The following is a 22348-nucleotide window of genomic DNA, read 5'->3' on the forward strand; positions in this document are numbered from 1 at the left end:
CAACGTCACTTCCGTTGCTGCCCCCGCGTGAGGCGGGAGCCCGGGCTGAGCAGCCGCGGCTCCCCCCTGGGGTCTGTGCTGGGGGGGCCCCTCATTGACCCCCCCCGTGCCCGGCCGGGGGGGGCTTTCTGCAGCCGGGACCCGCCCCCCGGGCTCTGCCCGCCCCCGCCCCGGTGAGTGGGAGACCCCGCGGGGGGGGGAGCGCTGTTGGGGGGGGCAGGAAAGTGACTCTCTGCCCCCGGCACGGCTGGGATTGGGGGGGGCAGAGACTGGGGCCCGGCGGGCGGGGTCCCTTGGGGGGTGTTGGGGGGAGAAGCCGGAGTTGCGGGGGGTGGGGGTTGAACTGTCTCTGTGCAGCCAGGAAATTCCCGGGGGGGAAGTGGGGGGCGGCGGGGGAGTGAATTGGATCCCCTTCCCCCCCCCACGGGCACAAATGCCCCCCAGTTTTCCCCTTTTCCCTCTCGGTAGCTCCCACGTGGTTGTAAACTCCCCCCCACCCCCCCATTGATCCGCTCTCTCGTCTCCCCTGATCCCCCCCCCCTGTCTCTCCCTCCTCCTCACATGTCCATTGAAACTCCCCTCCCGTGGGGGGGGCGGGATTTCCTCCCCCCCCCCCGTTTTATCCGCAGCGATTTGTCCCGGTGTCGGTGGGAAGTTGGATCCCGGAGCCATCCCCCAACCTGGCTGCCCCGGCGTGGCGGTGGGAGGAGACGCCGGGTCTCTGCCGGGGCGGGGAAGGGAGGGGCCGTGTCCCCCATGGGGCTGCCCCCGATCCCCGCTTCCGAATCCCACTTGCTGCCCCCCAACTGCAGCACCGTTGCCCCCAGCCCCCACCTGCCCCCCACCTGCCCATCCCCCACTACCGCCCCCTCCCCTCCCCCAGGGAGCCCTCCAGCTCCCCCCCCCCGCCCCCTCCAGTCAGCCCCTCAGAGGGCTCCCTGCTGCCCAGGTGAACGTGGGCCGTGGGGGGGGACCATCACTCTCTGTTTATGTATTGGACAGTCACTGAAAATCTAGCCAACCAGTCCCCCTTTCCCGCTCCTCCTATAATACATAAAAATCCCCTCCGACCTTGGCGTTTTTCTCTCATGTTATCCATTGCAAAGTTTGTGACACACATTCTCTGCAACCCTCAAAGATTGATGTAAAATAACCTAAACATTTGCCTCACTTTCTCTCTGCTTGTCTATTTCTAAGTGAATATGCCCTGAGATTTTTCCCTCTCTCTCTAATTATAAGATACTAAAAAAAAAAAATCGGATTTACACCTTTTCTCAGACTCTTGAATATGGATATAAAATGTTTGCCAATGTTGCCCATTTCCGCTCCATTCATTTATCAAATAGTGATGTGAAATACACTCAGATTTTACCTCCTGTCAACGACTGCTATAAAATCCCTCTCATTTTCCACTTTCCTCTCTCTAATTTGCATAAATGGATCCAAAATCCCTCAGATTTCCACCCTTTCTCTTTCATTTCTGAACACTGATCTCAATTCTCAGGATTTCCCTCTTTCTACATCATTATGAAATGTCAATTAAAAATCCTTTTGTTTCTGGGGCAGTTCCCCATATTTCTAAATCCCAGCAACAACTTCTTCCTTGGAGGGAACCTGTTGCCCTGAGTCCTTCTCCATCCTGGAGGTTGCAGGGGGTTAAATTTCCCAGTGATCATCTTTCCCCTCTCCTTTGAGAATCATTTCTTCCCCCCTTTATCTCTCTTAAAATGTTTGCCGATGAAAGAGACCAGCCACATACTTAATACACATCAAAGCCAGAGGCCTCCCCCTGACTGGGGATCAGTGGCCCCCACCTGGTAACAGGAGAGTTGGCTGGACCCTTTTCTTTTCTCCAGCTGGCACGGGATGAGGAGGTCCCTCTGAGTGCAGCGTGGGTCTAGAAGTATCCCAAACCCCATGACAAAGGGTCTCCTCGAGGGGTTGATTCCTGCAGTGCAAAGATGTAGCCACCTCTGGGGTGGATCCATGGTGGCCATTACTTGCTAGTGAAATTTCTTACCTATTTTGGCCCTCGGGGCCTTCCATTCTCCTGTTCAAGGGGCATCCCCCAAGCTCCCCCTGCCTGTGTGACTGGCCAGCAGGGGGCAGTGATAACTTTCTATCCACTTACCAGACACTTTGAGGGAACATTGTTGCTGGGGGGCCAGGTGTCTGTGTGGGGAGATTGCAGCGGGAGCTGAAGGGTCATTGTGGTAGGGGGAGGCCTCTGGGTGGCTGGGCAGGGGGGACCCTAGTCAGGTTGGTGGGTTCTGGAGGGTTTGGGGTTTCAGGGGATGGTTCTGATGTGCCCAGCCCTAAGGCTATGGGTCCTGGAGGTGGGTATCGCCGGGGGCCTGGTGGCTGCAGAACAGTGGGGGTGGGCGTCTCTTGGGGAGGCGGGGCAGGGAGTTAGAGGGTGCCTGGTGCTGCGCCAGAGGCGCTGTCTGGACCGCCCCTGCTGGCTCCTGGGATCGTTGCCATGCCCAGTGCATGGGGGGGGGGAATCCCCGGAACTACGTCAGGGATGCCAGGCAAGCAGAGTGAGGGGTTCCACTGTAAAGCATCAGGGGGCCCCACTGGGGGGAGGAGGGGGCCCCAGGCAAATGGCATGGCAGATCCTACTGGAGGGCAGGTGGCGGTCCTAGGCAGGTAGTGGGAGAATCCCAGGAAGGCAGTGAGGGACTGAGTTCCCAGTGAGGAGTCCCCTTTGGGGGGGTCCCTGGCTGCTGGGGGATCTTGGTGGGGGGAACCCTTTGGGATTCCCAACCTGGCAGTCATGCTCTGGTGGGGATTCCCTGGCTGGTGGGGCTCTGAGGGGTATCTGGGGTCCCTGGCTGGGGTATCTGGGGGCTGCGCCCCAGGGAATATCTGGTGGGACCCTGGCTGGAGGGTGTCTGGGGCCCCTGGCTGTGGGCTCTGGGGACTGCTACTAACCATGCTCCTTCTCTCTGATGAACTTGTGCCAGAATCCTGGCTCCAAGCACTGCCAGGCATCCCACAGCCACATCCAGTCACCGTGATAATTTTCTATCCACTTATCAAACAGTGTGTGTGAAATAACAGATTTTGCTTTTCTCCTCTTTCGAAAACTGCAGGAACTTTTGGTTCTGTTGGGAAAATTCATCTCCCCCTTTCCCGCCGACCTAGTCCAAGATTTTTGGGGGGGGAGGGAGGTGAGAGGAGGGTTAGCATTGCCACACAATGATCTCTTCCACAGCATTCTGGACTCATTCTTTATGAAATCTGGTTTCATTGAGACCGTTGTTACTCCAGAGTCACTGTATGGAAAAACAAGGAGGGACTCCAGAAGAACAGTGGGGCAAATGAGATTAGCAATTCTCCCTGTGAGGAGAGGCTCTCATTAGCTGCTCTCCCTAGGGAGCTAAGGGAGGGAAGGCTGCTCAAAGGCTCTGTCCCTCTCCGCTCAGGATATTGGGGTTCAGCTTCCTGGGTCAGACGCTGCAGCTTCCATTGTGATCTGGGAGACCAGGCTGAGCAGCTGCTGCTCCCCCACCAGGGGTTCTGTGCTGGGAAGTGACCTTAATTAAAGCTTCTTCTCTGCCGAGCCCAGGTGATGACTTTCTCCAGCTGGTACTAGCCCCCTAGGGCAGCCCTGAGCCCAGTTAATACTAAATTCTGAGCCAGAGACTCCAGGTAACTGAAAGAAATGAAGGGAAAATACTGGGGTCTGGCCTTAAAATGACTCTACACAAACAGACCACCCCTCTCCCCCATTTCTCATCCTATTAGCAATTGCAGGGGTAAATCCAGCCATGGGGAGCAAACAACCCGGGAATGGGACTTTCCGACCAAATGGGCAAGGAGACGGGGACAGGGAAAAGGAGATAGGAGAAAGAGACTGAAAGGGGCCGTGGGAGAGAAGAGTTTCAAGAGCATTTTCCAGATCTCTGATCTGCCCAGACAGATGTATTACTTCACCATGGGTAGAATCACTTCCCTGTGGAAAAGATGAGGATCAGACAGAGGAAAACCCAGTTCCTGACCCCATATCCCTCCTGCTGGGGTGTGGCTGCCCTGGGGTCAGTGTCCGAGGGAATCCCCCACAGTGAATCCTTTAATTCTGCTTTTTTCTAGCATTGTGTTCAGAGACTTTGTTACGGGGTGGGGGGAGGGAGAAGGGAGGTTAAAAATGTCTCTGTGGGCTTAGCCTGGCAGGAGGAGCCGGGTCTACACTGTAACAAAGAGAACAAACTTTTTCTCAGCATGGCAGACTCAAGGGTGTCTGTCTGCAGGGAAAGAGCCTGGGAGAATCGTGCTGTGAAATGAACTAAAGCCCGTTCCTAAACCTCCACAACTGCCCTTCTCGCCCTGCCAGGCTGCAGAATGACGTCCATGTTTCGCTCCAGTTCATCCTGTCCTCCCATGGGACAAGGGAGAGAAATGGTGGCAGAGGAGCCAGTTCAGGTAGGGATTATTGGCGGGGTGGCTGGTGGGTTCCTGCAGGAGGAGAGGGACAGCAAATACACCGGAGAGGGGAAGGTTTGCACCATCTGGTTTGGAGGTTGGAGCGGGGAAGGAAATGCACAGGGTAGAGAAAGGGAGGAGGCCAGGGGGTGGCAGACCTGCTGGGAAGTTGTTTAATAAGTGGCCTAGATTCTAGGAACAGACCCATGAGGTTCAGAGGTGGAAATGCCCTAATTTGTTGAACAGAAAATAACCTAGCTACATGGGGCTGGGAAAACTGACCAGACTCCCAGTGCTGAAGCCTGATCTGACTAACCAGCGGCTGCTGTGAGATATGAAGGGGCACCCACCAGTCAGGCTTAGGGGAGATTCCCGTCTCGCATATCCAGCTCCTCACAAGGAGGAGGGTGTTGGGCTTCTGACCAGGGAGCTCTCCCTGGACTCTGCTAGGGGCTCCATCTCCTGTATCAGTCTGTGGCTAGTAGGTGTGTGATGGATCTGCTGGGAGAGATGGATCTGCTGGTCTTCATTCTCTCACCCTGGGGTTTCCAGGATGCTCTGTGCATGGTGGGGGTGGGACTCTGTTGACTGCGGTCCACCCAGAGCTTCCATTTGATTGGCTCCTCTCCCCCACGAACAGTGGGGCTGTGAGTGGGGCAGCAGGTACTGAGTGTTGGACTCTTGCTCTTTCAGGGGCCGGTGACTTTCGAGGAGGTGGCTGTGTATTTCACCAGGGAAGAGTGGGCCCTGCTGGACCCCACTCAGAGAGTCCTCTACAGAGACGTCATGCAGGAGACCTATGAGAATGTGACCTCGCTGGGTAAGGATTCCTGTGCCCTCGGTTCTTGGAAGGGGAAAAGAAGAGTTAAGGTTTACATCAACCCCACAATGCCATCTCTACTCTGTCCTGTTCCAGCATCACCCCAGTGACACACACACGACCAGAGACCCTCCCCTGCTGCAGAACACTTTGGGAACAGAGCACAGAAATAGTACCGCATAGTGTCAAATATCTCCTGTTTGCTCAAGTAAAACTGAGGGTTAGGTCCAGCATAACGAACAGAAGCTTCCTACTCGTGGCCTTCTCTCAAACCCTGAGTCTACTCCACCCAAACGGGAATGTGCTTGGGGTGTAAGAAGCAGGCTGCTGGAGTCAGAGCTGCTGGCCCAGGGTTATTTATCACACAGACACTCAGTGCGTCCTTGCATGCTGGCTGGGGGTATCCAGACAAGGGAGCTCAGTGGTGGATTTAGCGTTAGTGGGGCCCTGTGCTCAGCGGGGCGGGGGAGGGGTGGGAGGAGGAGCTGCCAGTGGGTGCTCCAGCCCCAGAGCACCCAGTTAGTCAGTGCCTATGGCCCCCAGAATGCTGCTCCCCATCCCCTGGGGTCCCACCACTACCCGTACCCAAAGACAGTTCAGTCCTCACAAGTGCTCCCAAGGTGGGGTGAGCGGCTCCTGGAGCCCCACTCCCTAGTTCCACCAATTCTGCACTCTCCTCACTGCTGGTCTCATGACAACTCAGGCCCCAACGCTGGGCTGGACCCAAGCCTCCCAGGGATTGGAAACTCACAAATACCTTCTGCCTGGGAGAGGCACAGACCTCCCCCAAGGCACTGCAGACACATACTCCTCCTCCAATTCCACTCCTCTCACGGAAATCTCACACTCTTCGAGGTCCCGGCCAGCAGCCCCAAGACCTGCACCTCTCTCCAACTGGGGGCCTGAGCCCCACCCTGTTCCCCACTCCCTCGAAGGAAAGCCAAGTGCTGGGTGAGCATCTAACACTCCAAACATTCCTCACATCCTGTCTCAGACCGGGCAGCCGGATCAGCACATTCAGGTGAAGGCAGAAACAGAGGCAAGGAGACAGAGCTTCCACCTCCACCAGGTGAGAATGCAGCCATCTGGGAGGAACCTGCTATATGCCCAGAGGCCTTTATTCCTCCAGCCTGCGAGGAGAGATGGCATGTCAGGAAGTTGCCCCTTAAATCCCACACACAAAAGGCCCTTCTTAGCAAAGGCAAAATCCTGAAGAGAAAAAGTAATGTTAAACAGGACTTAAGAGAGATACCTTAAGAACTTGGTGAAGAATTCATCACCTGACCAGGGACTTGAACTCTGGACCCTCAAATTAAAGTCTGATGCACTACCAACCGAGCTAGCCAGGCTCACAAAGAAAGAGAGCAAGTTGATGCAGAGGAGAAACTAGTCAAGAAAAAGAGAGCTGGAAACAGTAGGGGAAACCTGCTGCTCTCTCTCTCACACTCTTCCCAGCCACAGCCTGGCCTGGTATTAGTGCTGGTTAAGAAGAGGGGAAAGTATTTGCATCTACCAGGTGTCTAGTAAGGCTCTCCTCCTTCTGCCACTGGCCTGTTCCTGGGATAACCCCAACCCCCGCATGACAGAGAGTGGTGACACTGGCAGAGAAAGCACCTGGAAAGCTTGAGGGTCTAGGCCAGTCACCTTTTGGAGTCTTGTGGCTTGGCCTCCTCTGCCCTGGGAGTGTGGCCTATGAAGTCTGGCTCTTCCAGCCGCCCTCCTTGGCGTGACTTGCCAAAGGAGGAAGGGAGGCAGGAATGGGGCGAAAGAGGAAAGTCACGCTGAGGAAGGCAGGATAGAAGCTAAGTGCCTCTGTGCGGCTAAGTAGGGTTAGTCGAGCGCCACCATTCGTTCTGCCAAAGCCTGGGGAGGTGGAGTTGGCTGCTGCGAGGTAGAATCCTGTGACTGTCTCTTGGCAGCCCAGGGATGGCTACTTGCAGCCCAGGAGAAGAAGCGGGGTTCTGGGTGGAAGGAAATAAGCAATGGTGACTCCGAGTGGGCTCCTTTCTGGCCAAGATGGTGTGCTGTGGTGGCCTTGGGCATAGCCGCCAACTTCTTCTGGTGCTGGTGGGTGCTCAACCCCCCTCTGCCCCTGGCCCACCCTGACTCCATCCCTGCCCTGCCCCCATTCTAACCCCTTCCCCAAAGTCCCTGCCCCAACTCCACCCCCTCCCTGCCCCATTCGACTCCGTCTCCAAATCCCTGGCCCTGCCTCCTCCCCTGAGTGCACAATGTTCCCGTTCTTCCCTCCTGTAACGCTGCTGGTTCTGGCGGGACCAATCTGAGAGTGCCAATTCAGGACAAATTGCTTCAAGCAGGGCAGTTACAGCCCAAGGCTGGGGTTTCTGTGCACACCAAGGCAAACCCAACCAGCCAGACAGAGAGGACTTTGGTTTTACCCCACTGGCTAACCACAAGTCACACTAGCAATTCCCTTAGACACTACAGTTTTCCCACTATCGCCACCAGGGCCACTTGTTATGGCGACGAATGGTTATGAAAACCAATGCCCCAGTAAAAGGAAAAAAGGTTCCCTCGATCCCAAAGGACCAAGCCCCAGACCCAGGACAATCTACAAATCAGATCTTACCCACAAATCACACTGTTGCCCATCCTTTAGAATCTAAAATCTAAAGGGTTATTCATAAAAGAAAAAAGATAGAGATGAGAGCTAGAACTGGTTATGTGGAATCAATGACATCCAGTGATGGCCAAGTTCTTGGTTCAGGCTTGTAGCAGTGATAGAATAAACTGCAGATTCAAATCAAGTCTCTGGAGAACATCCCCAGCTGGGATGGGTCTTTCAGTCCTTGGTTCAAAGCTTCAGTGTAGCAAAGTCCCTCCACAGGTCAGAAGCAGGATTGAAGACCAGATGGGGGAGCTGCAGCAGGTCTTTATAGTCTCTTGCTGTGTGGTCTGTCTTTCTTTGTCCCAAAGACAAGCTGTCCATCACATGGCCTGGAAAACCCTCAGAGTTCTGTCCATAGGCATGTCCCTGCATACCTTGCTGAGTTGCAAGGCGTGTCTTCCTTCTCTCAATGGGTCAGGTGTATCGCTGATGGCCCTTAATGGGCCATCAAGTAGGCTAGGCAGAGCTGACACCAACTTGTCTGGAGTGTTTCCCAGAAGCCCAGCATGAGTTTGAACTACAGACAGTATAGAGCCAATATTCATAACTTCAACTACAAAAATGATACACACACATAGACCACATAATCATAATCAGCAAACCATAACCTTGTCTTAGACACCTCATTTGACCCCCTCTATATAAGATTTGATGCTACTACAGGACCTTGGTTGCAACAATGATCTATATGCTCCCAGTTCAAGTCAATAACGTGACACCCCCAACACAAAATTGATGCAGGAAGGGATGACACAAACATCACTGACTGCATCCCAAGAGCTTGCCATCCTTGGTTCTGTCTTACTACAGCAAGTATTGGTGTATAACAGAAATGGTTTATCAAAGTCATGTTCAATAATATGATTGAATCTCTTTACAAACTCAAGGTAAAACTTGGTTAGAACAATAGTGGATTGGATCTGCTCTTGCAGCATGGTTCCTGTATGTCTCATGTGATCTTGCCATGAGAACATACCTACTTTAACCACACAAGCTCTGGCAAATGTTTGAAACCCAATTAAGATCAAGTCAATGTAGATATTAATGTTGTCCATATTATAGAAATCTTGGCATTTAGCTGTGAAAGCAATATGGTAAGGTGCCTCAGTTTCTCCTTTCATACAGCACATCAAGTTTGGAATGTCTTTTCCTCTCTGAAAAGTTCCAAGACTTTTTACAGGCATTATCTGTGAAACATCCATATAACCAGGCCTTTTAACATAAAATGTGATCTTCTGCATCACTTTTAACATATTCAAGGGATTTTCCAAAAGATTAGGCACATTGTACATTTTTAGAGCTTTTGGTAATAGCAACACATCAGTTACAAGAAGTACCATTAGCAATAACAACAAATTCATTGCAAGTGTCCATTTTCAATCGTTTTTGTCATGCCACACCTTTCGCTCAATACCATTGGGGTTTGGGCCTTTTAGGGTTAGCCTGTGGCTTCCCTTTTCAAAATAAAGTCTCCTTTCCTCCTTGTCCTGAAGAATCAAACCCTGATTTCTCTTGCTTAACAGAATTCACTGGCTGCTAGGGTGGGCTCTCTTTGCTAACAGAATCATAGAATATCAGGGTTGGAAGGGACCTCAGGAGGTCATCTAGTCCAACCCCCTGCTCAAAGCAGGACTGATCCCCAATTAAATCATCCCAGCCAGGGCTTTGTCAAACCTCACCTTAAAAACTTCTAAGGAAGGAGATTCCACCACCTCCCTAGGTAACGCATTCCAGTGTTTCACCACCCTCCTAGTGAAAAAGTTTTTCCTAATATCCAACCTAAATCTCCCCCACTGCAACTTGAGACCATTACTCCTTGTTCTGTCATCTGCTACCACTGAGGACAGTCTAGAGCCATCCTCTTTGGAACCCCCTTTCAGGTAGTTGAAAGCAGCTATCAAATCCCCCCTCATTCTTCTCTTCCGTAGACTAAACATCCCCAGTTCCCTCAGCCTCTCCTCATAAGTCATGTGTTCCAGTCCCCTAATCATTTTTGTTGCCTTCCGCTGGACTCTTTCCAATTTTTCCACATCCTTTTTGTAGTGTGGGGCCCAAAACTGGACACAGTACTCCAGATGAGGCCTCACCAGTGTTGAATAGAGGGGAACGATCACGTCCCTCGATCTATTAGCAAGTCTTTCTTCTCCCAGTCAGTCTGGTAATTTGCATTCAAACAGACAGGAGCCTGTTCACCAGTTTTCAGATCCTTCACTGCTACCAATCCTAAGGCTGGACTCTGTCTTAAAGAGAAACCATCCATTTTCCCTAACAAGCTAGACACAAAGTTCTCTTTTCCTTCCCTTACCAACCTGTGCTGCCACATGGAATCAGAAGTTAACTCCACTGAGAGAATACAAGTCCTATCGAAAGTGTCTAGAGATGAGAGTATACCTGCCATCCCCTGCATTCGCGAGAGATTAACTACACAGCTGATCTGCTCTGCAGACTCAGCTACCCAGTCTTCCCTCTGAACCTGAGACACACACTGTTCACTTACAGAATCTACATGGAGACATTCCTCTCTCAACAACTGTGTCTCCTCAACAAGCTGGCCAAACACAGCCACTTGGTTATAGGACTGTTCAACTTTCTTAACAGCTTTCACTCCATCTGAGACCTTCTCAAAGCTATCCACACTGGATCTTTCAAAAGGAAAGTCAGTGTATCCATTCACAACAGAAAATTTCTGGATGTTAGGAACTGAAACGTTCTTGATCACTTTCACGCCCTTCAGTTGCAGTAAACTGCTTGCAAAGACTGCCATAAGGATTCCTTTCCCTCGGGGCTTTTCTATGCAACAATTCACCCTTCTCAGAAATTCTGCCCTTACCCTCTTGGCCGAGGGCTTGCTCTAAAGGAACACTTTCCTGAGCAACAACAGACTCTTTCTGAGTCTCACTTACATCCAGAATCACTTCTGGCTCATCAGGCGGATTCCTACACAATCCCCTTTCAGGCAAACTTATAGACTTCCGAGATAAAAAGTTAGAGGTATTCTCCTTCTCTTTGCCACACACAAGTTCAGGAATCTTTTCCTTCTTGCTGCAAGTTTCCACACAATCAGTAGGTAACACAATCAAATCACCTTTCTGCTCTCCTTGTGCCCTGGCTAGGATCTCACCCTGATCAGACAGAGTTGCTACACCCTTTCCCAGCAACACACTAGCAACAGGCAAAATACAAGCACCAGAATTGTCTGGTCTCTGGGATTTTGCTAGGACACTAACTGGATGCATCCTAGTTACACTGCCATTCTCCCTAGCAGACACAAACTTAGGACCATTCCCTTCCTGGGCTTTAGTTGAATCCAGAACCAACTTTGAGACAACTGCACTATTCTCAACCATCACAGGCTGAAAGGAACCTTCTTTCTGCTCCACAGATAAAGAAGAGCTGGAGACACATTCTCCTTTACCAGACACACAGCTTGGGATCTCTTTCCCCTGGTCCCAGCACACAGGGCTGTTCACAGACAACTGCTTGGAGACTGGGGTAGCTCCCTCCACAAGCAAGTCAATACCCCTGACAGACACAGGCACATTTCCTTCACTGTCTCACTTCTCCACACAGGTAACAGGTAAGGTATAGGGACACTCATCTTCCATTCTCCTCGCTTTCCCAAACTGCTGACTAGACAAAGCCATCAGCTCATAAGGCTGCCTAGGCTCATCCAAATTTTCCTTACCAGGCACATTGCCACTCCCAACAGATAACCTGCTGCTTTTATCACTATACTGAGCTACTTCCAGCAAATCACAGTTACCCTTTTCAGGTTCACTTTTACAAGCTGTACTAGCCAACAATCCATCGCCCATAAAAAATCTACCCTTTCCTTCCTCAATTAGGGCTTCAACCTGACCATCCACTTTAATCTGTTCCTGAAAAACATTGTCCAGACCAATGAGTTCTTTCGGTGCTTGATCTAATTCCAGATTCACTTCTGAGACATTAGACAGACATTCAGAAACTTCATTCACAGACAAACAGCTCTTTTTCTCAGACCAAACATTTGGAGAAACCCTGCCCAGTCAAATCATTGCCCATAATAGACACAGGTTTAAAATCATTCCTTTCCTGTGACTGGCTACTTGGACTGAACAAAGCTTTAATATTTTCCCCAATCAAAAGATCCTTAGGCAATAATTTCCTTACATGAGCTACAACTTCATGCTTAGTACCATTCCATTCAAGGTGGATTCTGGCTAAAGGCACACTTACAGTAAACTCACAGAGGACAACAACATTCACACTCTGATTTGGAAGTAATCTTCCTCTTTGACTAGATCTGCTTTAACAAGAGTGATGTTATAAACCATAATTTGCCCTAAATAGCTTTTACCATTGACTTCTACACTCTCTCTGAATTTTTCACCACCACTCCCATACAGAGCATTGGCACAATTTATGGGGCCACCCTCTACTGAACTCACAGTAACAGCATTTACATAAAAGGTGGCAGAGTTGGGGTACGTTTGGTTACACCCAGACAATTGCTCAGAGTTATACAACACACCAACACTGTTATATCCTGGACTTCAAAGAGGATACAATTTCTGCTGTTCTTCCATTGCTTTTTTGACTTGGAGCTGAAGTCTTGTCAGTTTCTTGTTGCATCTGGCGGACCCTCTCCTTAGCAGCCAGCCTTTCCTTCTGTCTTTCAGAAGCTTCTTTTTCCAGTTGGGCCAAGGCTTGCTTCTCATTCAAATTTCTGTCCGTTTTTGTTCATGTTCCAACTGCAGGCTGTCTCTCAGGGCAGCTTCTTTAGCATCAGGAAAGGACTGTGCTCCTTCCTCCTGATCACTGGCCATTAACAGATATCTCAGTTCTTGATTTGTAGCTTCTTTGTAAAGCTTATCCCCTTTTCTGAACACAAATCTTCAAGGGCTTTTTTGTCAAGGCCCTCATATGCTCTTTGCTCACCCATTGCAACTGGTCTTTAACCAACCAACCTCTCAATACCAAAATTCAAATTTGGATAGCGTGGGGTTCTGATCCAAAGCTTAACTGACCTGGTTCTGTGGATCCAAGCATGACTACGCCACTGTAACGATGCTGGTTGTGGTGGGACCCAACTGCAAGTGCCAATTCAGGACAAATTGCTTAAAGCAGGGCAGTTAGAGCCCAGGACTGGGGTTTTTCCACCTCTAAGGCAAACCAAACCAGCCAGACTGAGAAGACTTTGGTTTTACCCCACTGGCTAACCACAAGTCACACAATCAATTCCCTTAGAGAACTCCCATTTCCCAGTATCACCACCAGTGCCACTCATTATGGGGACAGATGGTTATGAAAACCAATACCCAACAAATACTATGTACAAAATTGGTCATAATTTTGTAGAAGAGTGGACATAGGGGTACAGACTGACACAGTGTCTGTCTATTCCCAGCAGATATGTGGGTATTTCAATCCCTCATAAGCAGAGTGTTCGGCATCTTCAAGGACCTGGGGAGCTGGTCCTGGGAATTCACTGGTTTATTGTGACACTGGAATTGTGAGACACTTTATATTATTATTATTTTATTATTAATACCAATATGATAAAATTGCGATAAATCGTGCTAGATATGCCATGTAAGGTGTCAGTGAAAATGCTATGATTTTCCAAGTATGGTGATTTTGTATCTATCTTCGTATCACCTTTGTATTGTGAGATATAGCTATGTAGGGTATATCTGTATTTCCAGACTTGTGCAGTGTTTCTGGATGACACATCCAGACATATTGGCATCAGCACTGCCTAGCCTGTTCGATGGCCCATCCAGGGTCATCAGCTGTACTATGAGCACATGGAAAGGACCAAGGGGATACACCTATTGAGTCCGCAAGACATGCAGGGGTATGCCTGTGTAGTGAGAACTCCAAGGCTTTTCCATGCCATGTGCTGTGAAGCTTGTGATTGGGACAAAAGAAGTACAAGCCACATGGCAAAAGGACTATAAAGGAAAGCTGCATCTGGATTTTCTGGATTGAAGAGAAAATCCCTCTTCTTACCTCTGGAGCAACTTCTCTACAAACTGAAGCCTTGAACAAAAAGACTGAATGATGTGGATGTGTTCCAGATGGACTTTCAAGCCAGCAACTCACCAATACTGTGAAGAACCAGATACAGAGATTTCTGAACGTATCTGCTTTCCCATTTAACAACTTCTTTCTTTCTGTCTTTCTTTTATAATAAACCTTTAGTTTAGATGCTAAAGCACTGGCTGGAAGGATGGAATTTTGGGTAAGTTCCAAATCTATACTGACCTGGTAATGTGGCTGACCCTTTGGGGTCAGAAGAACATTTTGCCTGTGTGCGCAGAGGTTTTAAATAACCTCTCACTGTACTGGACCTAGGTGCTGATTGGGAGTCAGAGAACTGGAATGCAATAAACGGGGCTGTGTGATTTCTTTTTTCAGATTCTCAATAACCAGTGTGGGGGAATCACAAGCACAGTTTGTGACTGGTCAGTGAGTTTAACTTCAGTGTTAACCACCAGTTTTCAGAGCATCTGTTCTCCCTTTTTCAGCCTGCCCTGACTTTAGTATTTTCAGTGAGGACTATCGGAGGCACACAAGGTCACACTAAGTACTGTAGTTAAATTAATAGAATGTTTTTTATGACAGTCTTATGAAATCAACTGAACTCCTTTCTTTTCTTTCATCTGAGCAGGGTTTCCAGTTTTCAAACCTGATATGATCTCCCAGCTGGAACAAGGGGAAGAGTCATGGGTCTCAGAGCTCCAGGGTTCACAGGAAAGACAGATCCTGAGAGCTCCCTGCATAGGTGAGGAAACATTTAAACCAAATCAGAATCTGTAAGTGCCTGAAGGAAACATCTGGGATGCCCTACAAAGCCCTTGGGAGGTCTCTCGGTTCATTATTGTCGCAAGCAGGGGTCATTTCCTCAGGGTAACTATAGCTCAGGGCTTCCTGTAGATTCTAGCAGACACCAGGCCACAGCTTCCTCTATTTCTCCCTGTGAATTTGGATGTGATGTGAAGGCCCAATTCATCCCCTCTTCTCTCCTATTTGGGAGAAGAGTTTGGGGGAGTTCAGTTCCTGATTTTTACTTGACTTCTCTCCAGCACTTGTTTTGGTTTGGCCTTCCCCTTTCCATCCCTGTTTGAGGTTTCTGTCTCTACCGCAGCAGGTGATGCGATGGCATGTGAGAAAGAGGAGCAGAATTCTCAGCAGGAAGATGCTGAGCAAGTGGATAAACACAGAGCACTATCACAAAGATTGGAAAGGAATGTGTCCAGGAGTCATGACCAGGAAAAATCCTGTGAGATTCAGCACAGACCAGAAAGAAAGCAGGGAAACCAGCCAGGGGAGGAAGTGGGTGAATGTATTTCCTGTCACGGAACTCAGAAGCACCTCAAGGAAACCACAACACAGCAGGAAATCCTCAAGGGAAAGAGAAAAAATACATGCACTGAGTGTGGAAAAAACTTATGTGACTACTCAGCCCTTCTAAAGCATCAGAGAATCCACACAGGGGAGAGGCCCTATGAATGCAGTGAGTGTGGGAAAACCTTCACTCGCAGCTCGCACCTTATTAGTCATGAGAGAATCCACACAGGGGAGAGGCCCTACGGATGCAGTGAGTGTGGGAAAAACTTCACTCACAGGTCAGCCCTTTCTGAACATCGGAGAATCCACACAGGGGAGAGGCCCTATGAATGCCGTGAGTGTGGGAAAAGCTTCACTCACAGATCAGCCCATTCTAGACATCAGAGAATCCACACTGGGGAGAGGCCGTATAAATGCAGTGAGTGTGGGCAAACCTTCACTAGCAGCTCAGCACTTTCTGGACATCAGAGAATCCACACGGGGGAGAGGCCCTATGACTGCCGTGAGTGTGGAAAAAACTTCACTCACAGATCAGGCCTTTTTGAGCATCAGAGAATCCACACGGGGGAGAGGCCCTATGAATGCAGTGAGTGTGGGCAAACCTTCAATTGCCGCTCACACCTTATTAGGCATCAGAGAATCCACACAGGGGAGAGGCCGTATGAATGCAGTGAGTGTGGGAAAAGCTTCACTCACACTTCAGGCCTTTTTCACCATCAGAGAATCCACACAGAGGAGAGGCCCTATCAATGCCGTGAGTGTAGGAAAACCTTTAATCGCAGCTCGCACCTCATTAGGCATCAGAGAATCCACACTGGAGAGAGGCCCTACGGGTGCAGTGAGTGTGGGGAAAGCTTCACTCACAGGTCAGCCCTTTCTGAACATCAGAGAATCCACACTGGGGAGAGGCCCTACGGGTGCAGTGAGTGTGGGAAAAACTTCACTCACAGGTCAGCCCTTTCTAGACATCAGAGAATCCACACAGGGGAGAGGCCCTACGAATGCAGTGAGTGTGGGAAAAACTTCACTCAGAGATCAGCCCTTTCTAGACATCAGAGAATCCACACAGGGGAGAGGCCCTATGACTGCAGTGAGTGCGGGAAAACCTTCACTCACAGATCAGGCCTTTTTGAGCATCAGAGAATCCACACAGGGGAGAGGCCCTATCAATGCCGTGAGTGTGGGAAAACCTTCAATTGCAGCTCACACCTTATTAGGCATCAGAGAATCCACACCGGAGAGAGGCCCTTTGAATGCAGTGTGTGTGGGAAAACCTTCACTAACAGCTCAGCCCTTTCTGAACATCAGAGAATCCACACAGGGGACAGGCCCTACGGATGCCGTGAGTGTGGGAAAAGCTTCACTCACAGATCAGGCCTTTTTCACCATCAGAGAATCCACACACGGGAGAGGCCCTATCAGTGCTGTGAGTGTGGGAAAACCTTCTCTTCCTACTCAGCACATATTATCCATCAGAGAATCTGCAGTGGGGATCAAGACCATAAAAACCTCTAGGGCTGTCAATACTTTACTTTTCCTGATTCCCACATTGTAACTTTTTTTAAAGCTGTTTGAACTGTTTGCAGCACCGTTATCCCTCAGCTTGTCCAGATGCGTGGCCCATTTTAGCCTTTTGCAGTTCACCCTCTTTGAGGTGGACCCATTTGTCCTATCAATTCCATTCTCCCATGAATAATTTGAGTGTGCCCTTCCTACCAGGGAGCATCACGTTTATGCCATTCCTCCTATTGCAATGTTATTGTTAGAGTTACCAGTGATGCAACTTGTATCATTGCCAGTTGTTCTCACGTTGCTCTAGGTTCTGCTGAAGAGCAGTTATATTGGGAACTTTTAAATTCTATTCAAATGAAGAGGAACGGGGCAGGAAAAGAAGTGTCATTTCACCCTCTGTGACACTGGAAGGATATGGGGTGACTCAGATTCCCTCCTTCCCCATCTCTGCAGAACTGTTACCTTTTGGCTGAGCCAGGCAGAGTTTATTTTCATCACATTCTACCCATCCGCTTCTGTAAGTGTCCTGTGATGAAGTGTTCTCAGCTGTCTGTGCTTGGAGATGATGCTTTGACTTCTTTAATCCTATATCAGAGTCGCTATGACTGGAGATGAAAGTGTCAAAGACCTGCAAGGGGACTTTAAATGGATCCCAAACACAGTGTGATTGGAGTTTAAATCCCAGGTTCCATCAATTGGTAAAGCCACTTCTGGCAAGGGGGCTGTTTTGTCCCCCATTATGAGGGATGCTAGGTTACTAAAAATTTTGTAAATAGCATAACTGACTCTTGAGACAGTGCTGAGTGAAGCAGGTTTGAATGGATCAGGAGAACGTAATGGGAGAATCTCTTGTCCTGATTCTGAATAATCAGAGGTAACCTGCTTTGGAATTTCACTTGAAACTTTCATTTTCATGTATTCTATCTCTCTGTGATGTGGATTTCTATCTTTCCTGAAGGCTGTCTGGTCACCCAATTGGATATTAGTTCAGTTTGATAGGCTGTAGCTCAGATTTATTGGAGAATTTAAGACAAATGACCATTGGCTAAAGTAGTCATTTCTCAGTTCAACTTTGCTTTTTCCCTGTCCCTCCATGATGACATGGAGAAAGTTCAAGTGCAGTTTTGTCAACATTAGAGAACTCTCCATTTTACTGGACATGCAAAGAAAGAAACAGACGTGATTTAAAATCTCCACTCAGAAATGGTGAACAACAGCAGAACCCCAACTAACAGAAGAAAGTGCATATGATCACAGTGTAGTTCAGTTGTTTAAGGCAATATTATCTCAGATGATCTGGTGAGAGAATTCCCTGGTAAGTGATTTGGAACTAGGCAAAATGCCCTTGTATTTGGTTCCCCAAGCATTTGTAACCCAGGCCCTACAGAAGATCTCCTCTAGCTAATCCTATGGTATGGGGAATGCTCCCCTTCATGATGCAGATGTTGAGGAAATAGTAGTGGGATTTTTGTTGAATTTATCCTTTGTAGGTGCCAAAAAGGTGTATAAAATGAAATCAGTGTGGGAAATCTAATAGCTGCAGAAAAATAGCTATTTTTGAATAGAAACTCTAGCTCTAGTAGCTAACAGAGATTCTGATCTAGCCCTGTGTCCTGTCCCTTTCCTGGAACTGTGCTACCAAATTAAAGAACAGCTGGGCATTTTTCAGGAAGTACACACTCAATTCTTGCTTTCCACCTCAGTAAAGGAAGCTATGATGACCAATGACCCAGAAAATTGTTTGCACAACTTCCCTTCCTAGTTCAATATCACTGATTACAGTTCCAAAGGATTCAGAGTAGCAGCCATGTTAGTTTGTATCCATAAAAATAAAAGGAGTATTTGTGGCACCTGAGAGACTGACAAATTTATTAGAGCATAAGCTTTCATGAGCTACAGCTCAATTCATCGGTATGCATCCGATGAAGTGAGCTGTAGCTCATGAAAGCTTATGCTCTAATAAGTTTGTTAGTCTCTAAGGTGCCACAAGCTCCAAAGGATGCCATTGTTAGTTTGAGAACAATCACCCTTCACTGTTTGGATCTAAAGAGAGAGTGCTTCATAGGACAGTCCTTCCCTGTGGATGCCTGATTGGTTAACAAGGACTTTCAGGCTGTAGAAATGATGGTAACCAATGAGGCAATGAATGTGTCAGGCTCCAATTTCAGACTTCTGGATCCACACATGTTGAGTCCTGGTACTATGGTTTCGTGTCTGATGTTATGGCTACACAATAAAGCTGATGTTGGTACAGATACACCCATATAACTGTGCTGGTCTAGCACTGCTATTAGAGATGCTCTAAGCCAATGGGAGAGATCTCTCCCATCAGACTTCGTTAGTCCAGCCCCCGCAAGCGGCGGTGACTATGTTGGCAGGAGAAACTCTCCTGCTGACGTAGCGCTATGTACACAGGGGATTAGGGCTGTGTAACTATATTGCTCAGCTGGGTGGATTTTTCACACCCCTGAGCAATATAGTTATACCGATAAATGTCTTTAGTGTAGACTGGACATTTTTTCTTGTTTTATGCATTCACCTCACTTCTCCACCTCCTCCTACTTTGAAAGAATAAAAAGTGTGAAAAGAGAGGTATTTTTCCTCATGATGCAAACATTCCTACATAGGACACCCCTTCCACCAACATACATTGCAGAAGATCCTGAGATATATGAACTCACAGAAGTGGTTGGGACCTACATTGGGACAAGCCATAATTTGAGCCAAGGTTCAGTTGTTGGAAGTGGGGATTAAAAGAAAACTAAGGGTACGTCTACAGTACAAAATTATTTTGAAATTATTCTATTTGAATTTTTGGAAGTGATTTTATACATTCAGTCTTCTGTGTCCTAACTAAAGCACGTGAATTTGGCAGAGTGCATCCAAAGTAACGAGGCTAGCATCGAATGTCAGAGCGGTGCACTGTGGGTAGCTATCCCACAGTTCCCGCAGTCCCCGATGCCCATTGGAATTCCGGATTAAGCTCCCAATGCATGATGGGGCAAAAACATTCTCTCGGGTGTTTCTGGGTGTGTCTCATCAGTCGCTCCTCCCTACGTGAAAGCTCTCCCGCTCTTGCTGCACTACTGAGCTTCTTCATGTTGTCTGTCCTGGGCTCCTGCCTCAATGAAAGCTACAGAAGACAACCATTTCCTGTCTTTTTTTGGCTATCGTGAACTGAACAGCATCTCTTCCACTGCTACTCTGCTCTCCTATGTTTCGCGCCCTTTTTCCAGGATTACCTGTGCAGGCGCCACAGCGTGGCAAGCATGGAGCCCGCTCAGGTCTCCACTGCAGTTTTGACCAGAAAATTACGGTTGGGGATGTTGAAATGCCTATAGTTATCCTCGCGGACCCAGCCTACTGCTTAATGCCATGGCTCATGAAGCCATACACAGGCACCCTGGACAGTGGTAAGAAGCTGTTCAACTATAGGCTGAGCAAGTGCAGAACAGTGGTAGAATGTGCTTTTGGACGTTTGAAAGCGCGCTGGTGCAGTTTACTGACTCGGTTAGATCTCAGCATAACCAATATTCCAATTGTAATTGCTGCTTGTGGTGTGCTCCACAATATCTGTGAGAGTAAGGGAGAGATGTTTCTGGTGGGGTGGGAGGTTGAGGCAACTCACCTGGCGGCCAGTTTCGCACAGCCAGACAACAGGGCATTTAGAAGAGTGCAGCAGGGCGTGCCGCACATCAGAGAAGCTTTGAAAAACACTTTCATGACTGGCTGGGTTACGGTGTGACAGTTGTGTTTGTTTCTCTTGAAGTTACCCCTCCTCCCCCATATATGAAAGGAAGTAAAGTCACAATTGTTTAAAAAACATTCTTTATTATTTGTTACACAAAACACTGAGAGAAATAAGAAGGTAGGGTGGGGCGGGTATTGGGTTAGGGCGGTGGAGGAGGAGGGAAGGATAAGTCCAGAAACCAAATCAAAATTTTGGCTATGCCAGCTTTCTGCTCAATCCTCTGGGGTTGAGTGTGGGTCCCCGTAGCCCTCCCCCCCCCCCCGACATGTTCTTGGGTGTCTGAGTGAGGAGGCTATGGAACTTGGTGAGGAGGGAGGGTGTTTATTCAGGGGCTGCAACAACAGTGTGTGGTTTTGCTGCCTTCCCCACATTACATCCACCATACAGCAGAGCATGTCAGTTTGCTCCCCCATGAACTTGACCATAGCATCCTGCCTGCTCTCATCGCGCACATCCCTCCTCTCTTCATATTCATGTAATGATTTACAGGACTCCGCAATTGTTTACCTCCACGCATTCAGCTGGGCCCTATCAGTGCCAGAGGACTGCATGAGCTCGGCAAACATGTCATCCCAAATTTGTTTTTTCCACCTTCTAATCTGGACCAGCCTCTGGGACGGAGTAGATGGGGCCATGTTGAAACATTTGCACCTGTGGGAGGAGAAAAAGGGAGGGCAGTATTTTAAAAGATTCATTTTAGAGAACAAAGGGGACACTCTTTCTCAGTGAAACAGGCAATTCATAGTACACAGCACATGTTCTTTCTGTACAAGGTTGCATTTTGCCTCTTATACTGAAGTGCCTGCCACTTTGGTATGAGTAAACCATCACACACGGCCGGGCAACAGAGTTCAGCTTGCAGGCAGCCATGGGGCATGTGGGGTTCTGCTTCTTCCGCATTCCTTTCAATGCTTTCAAACTGCTGGGCCCCCTTTCCCATAGCAAGCAATGCCTGGTAGGTTTGTCATATAAAAGGAGTGCCTGCAGGCTCTCTGGGATGATCGCTTCACACAACACCCTCCTGCCCACCGCGTGGCTCTGATGAGGCTCTGAGCAGGGATGAGCCTTTTAAACTAAACGCAAACAGCCCAGCGTCACTGGGTTTCCCCCTTACCCCCCACCACGTGGCTCTGATCAAGCTTTCACTCACCAGAAGTAACTTCTCCAGGGTCATGGTCCGGGAGCCTGCCTTGGGAGTGGGGGGAGGCTATTGGCTCCAGTGTTAAGAATAGTTCCTGGCTGGGGGGAAAATGGATTCCCCACTTGCCGCCTGTGTGCTGTCATCATCCTCCCTCCGTGCAACTCCCCCCTTGCAAGCATCCACGGACAGTGGTGAGATAGTGGTGGCGTCACCCCCCATAACTGCATGCAGCTCACGGGAGAAATGGCATGTGTGGGGCTGTGACCCAGAGCACCCGTTCGCATCCCTGGCTTTTTGGTACACTTGCCTGAACTCTTTGATTTTTGTTTGACACTGCTCTGTGGCCCTGGAGTAGCCTCTTTCCGTCATGGCCCTGGAGACTTTAGTGTATGTATTTGCATTTCTTTTTTTGGAACATAGTTCTGCCATAACAGATTCATCTCCCCAACATGTAATGAGATCCAGTACCTCCTGTTCGGAAGATGCTGGAGCTCATCTGTGAATCCGGGACTGTGTGGTCTCTTGAGATGGTGGACTCTGCATGGTCGCCTGTGATGGTGGACCATGCTGATGGTCACCTGTGCTGATGGTGACCAAACAGGAAATTCAAAAGTTCCCGGGGCTTTTACTGCCTACCTGGCTAGTGCATCGGAGTTCAGAGTGTTGTGCAGAACGATCACAAGGGAGCATTCTGGGATAGCTCCTGGAGGCCAATAACATCGAATTGTGTCCACA

General features: G+C 49.0%; 2 protein-coding genes across 2 annotated transcripts in view; one reads left to right on the forward strand and one right to left on the reverse strand.

Annotated features, from left to right (window-relative positions):
* The first annotated feature begins 48 nt into the window (after positions 1-48).
* Positions 49-20544, forward strand: LOC142068314 (uncharacterized). The gene is made up of 5 exons (XM_048833735.2): positions 49-173; positions 4337-4425; positions 5119-5245; positions 14530-14643; positions 15007-20544. The coding sequence occupies exons 2-5, from the start codon at positions 4345-4347 to the stop codon at positions 16722-16724; spliced, it is 2040 nt and encodes a 679-aa protein (XP_048689692.2). The 5' UTR covers positions 49-173; positions 4337-4344; the 3' UTR covers positions 16725-20544.
* Positions 20533-22348, reverse strand: part of LOC125629219 (uncharacterized) — a 45925-nt gene continuing 44109 nt past the window's right edge. The window contains exon 3 of the transcript XR_012666286.1: positions 20533-21123. The gene's annotated coding sequence lies outside the window, so the exon portion shown is untranslated. The remainder of the gene's footprint in view (positions 21124-22348) is intronic.

This window comes from Caretta caretta, chromosome 28 (genome assembly GCF_965140235.1).
Source record: "Caretta caretta isolate rCarCar2 chromosome 28, rCarCar1.hap1, whole genome shotgun sequence".
Taxonomy (NCBI): Eukaryota; Metazoa; Chordata; order Testudines; family Cheloniidae; genus Caretta; species Caretta caretta.

Bases quoted from the DNA above. Each gene is read 5' to 3' on its own strand.
- LOC142068314 (XM_048833735.2), top strand. From the start codon at position 4,345: ATGACGTCCATGTTTCGCTCCAGTTCATCCTGTCCTCCCATGGGACAA. The intron at 4,426-5,118 runs GTAGGGATTATT...TTGCTCTTTCAG, and splicing joins TGGCAGAGGAGCCAGTTCAG to GGGCCGGTGACTTTCGAGGA. The intron at 5,246-14,529 runs GTAAGGATTCCT...TCATCTGAGCAG, and splicing joins TGAGAATGTGACCTCGCTGG to GGTTTCCAGTTTTCAAACCT.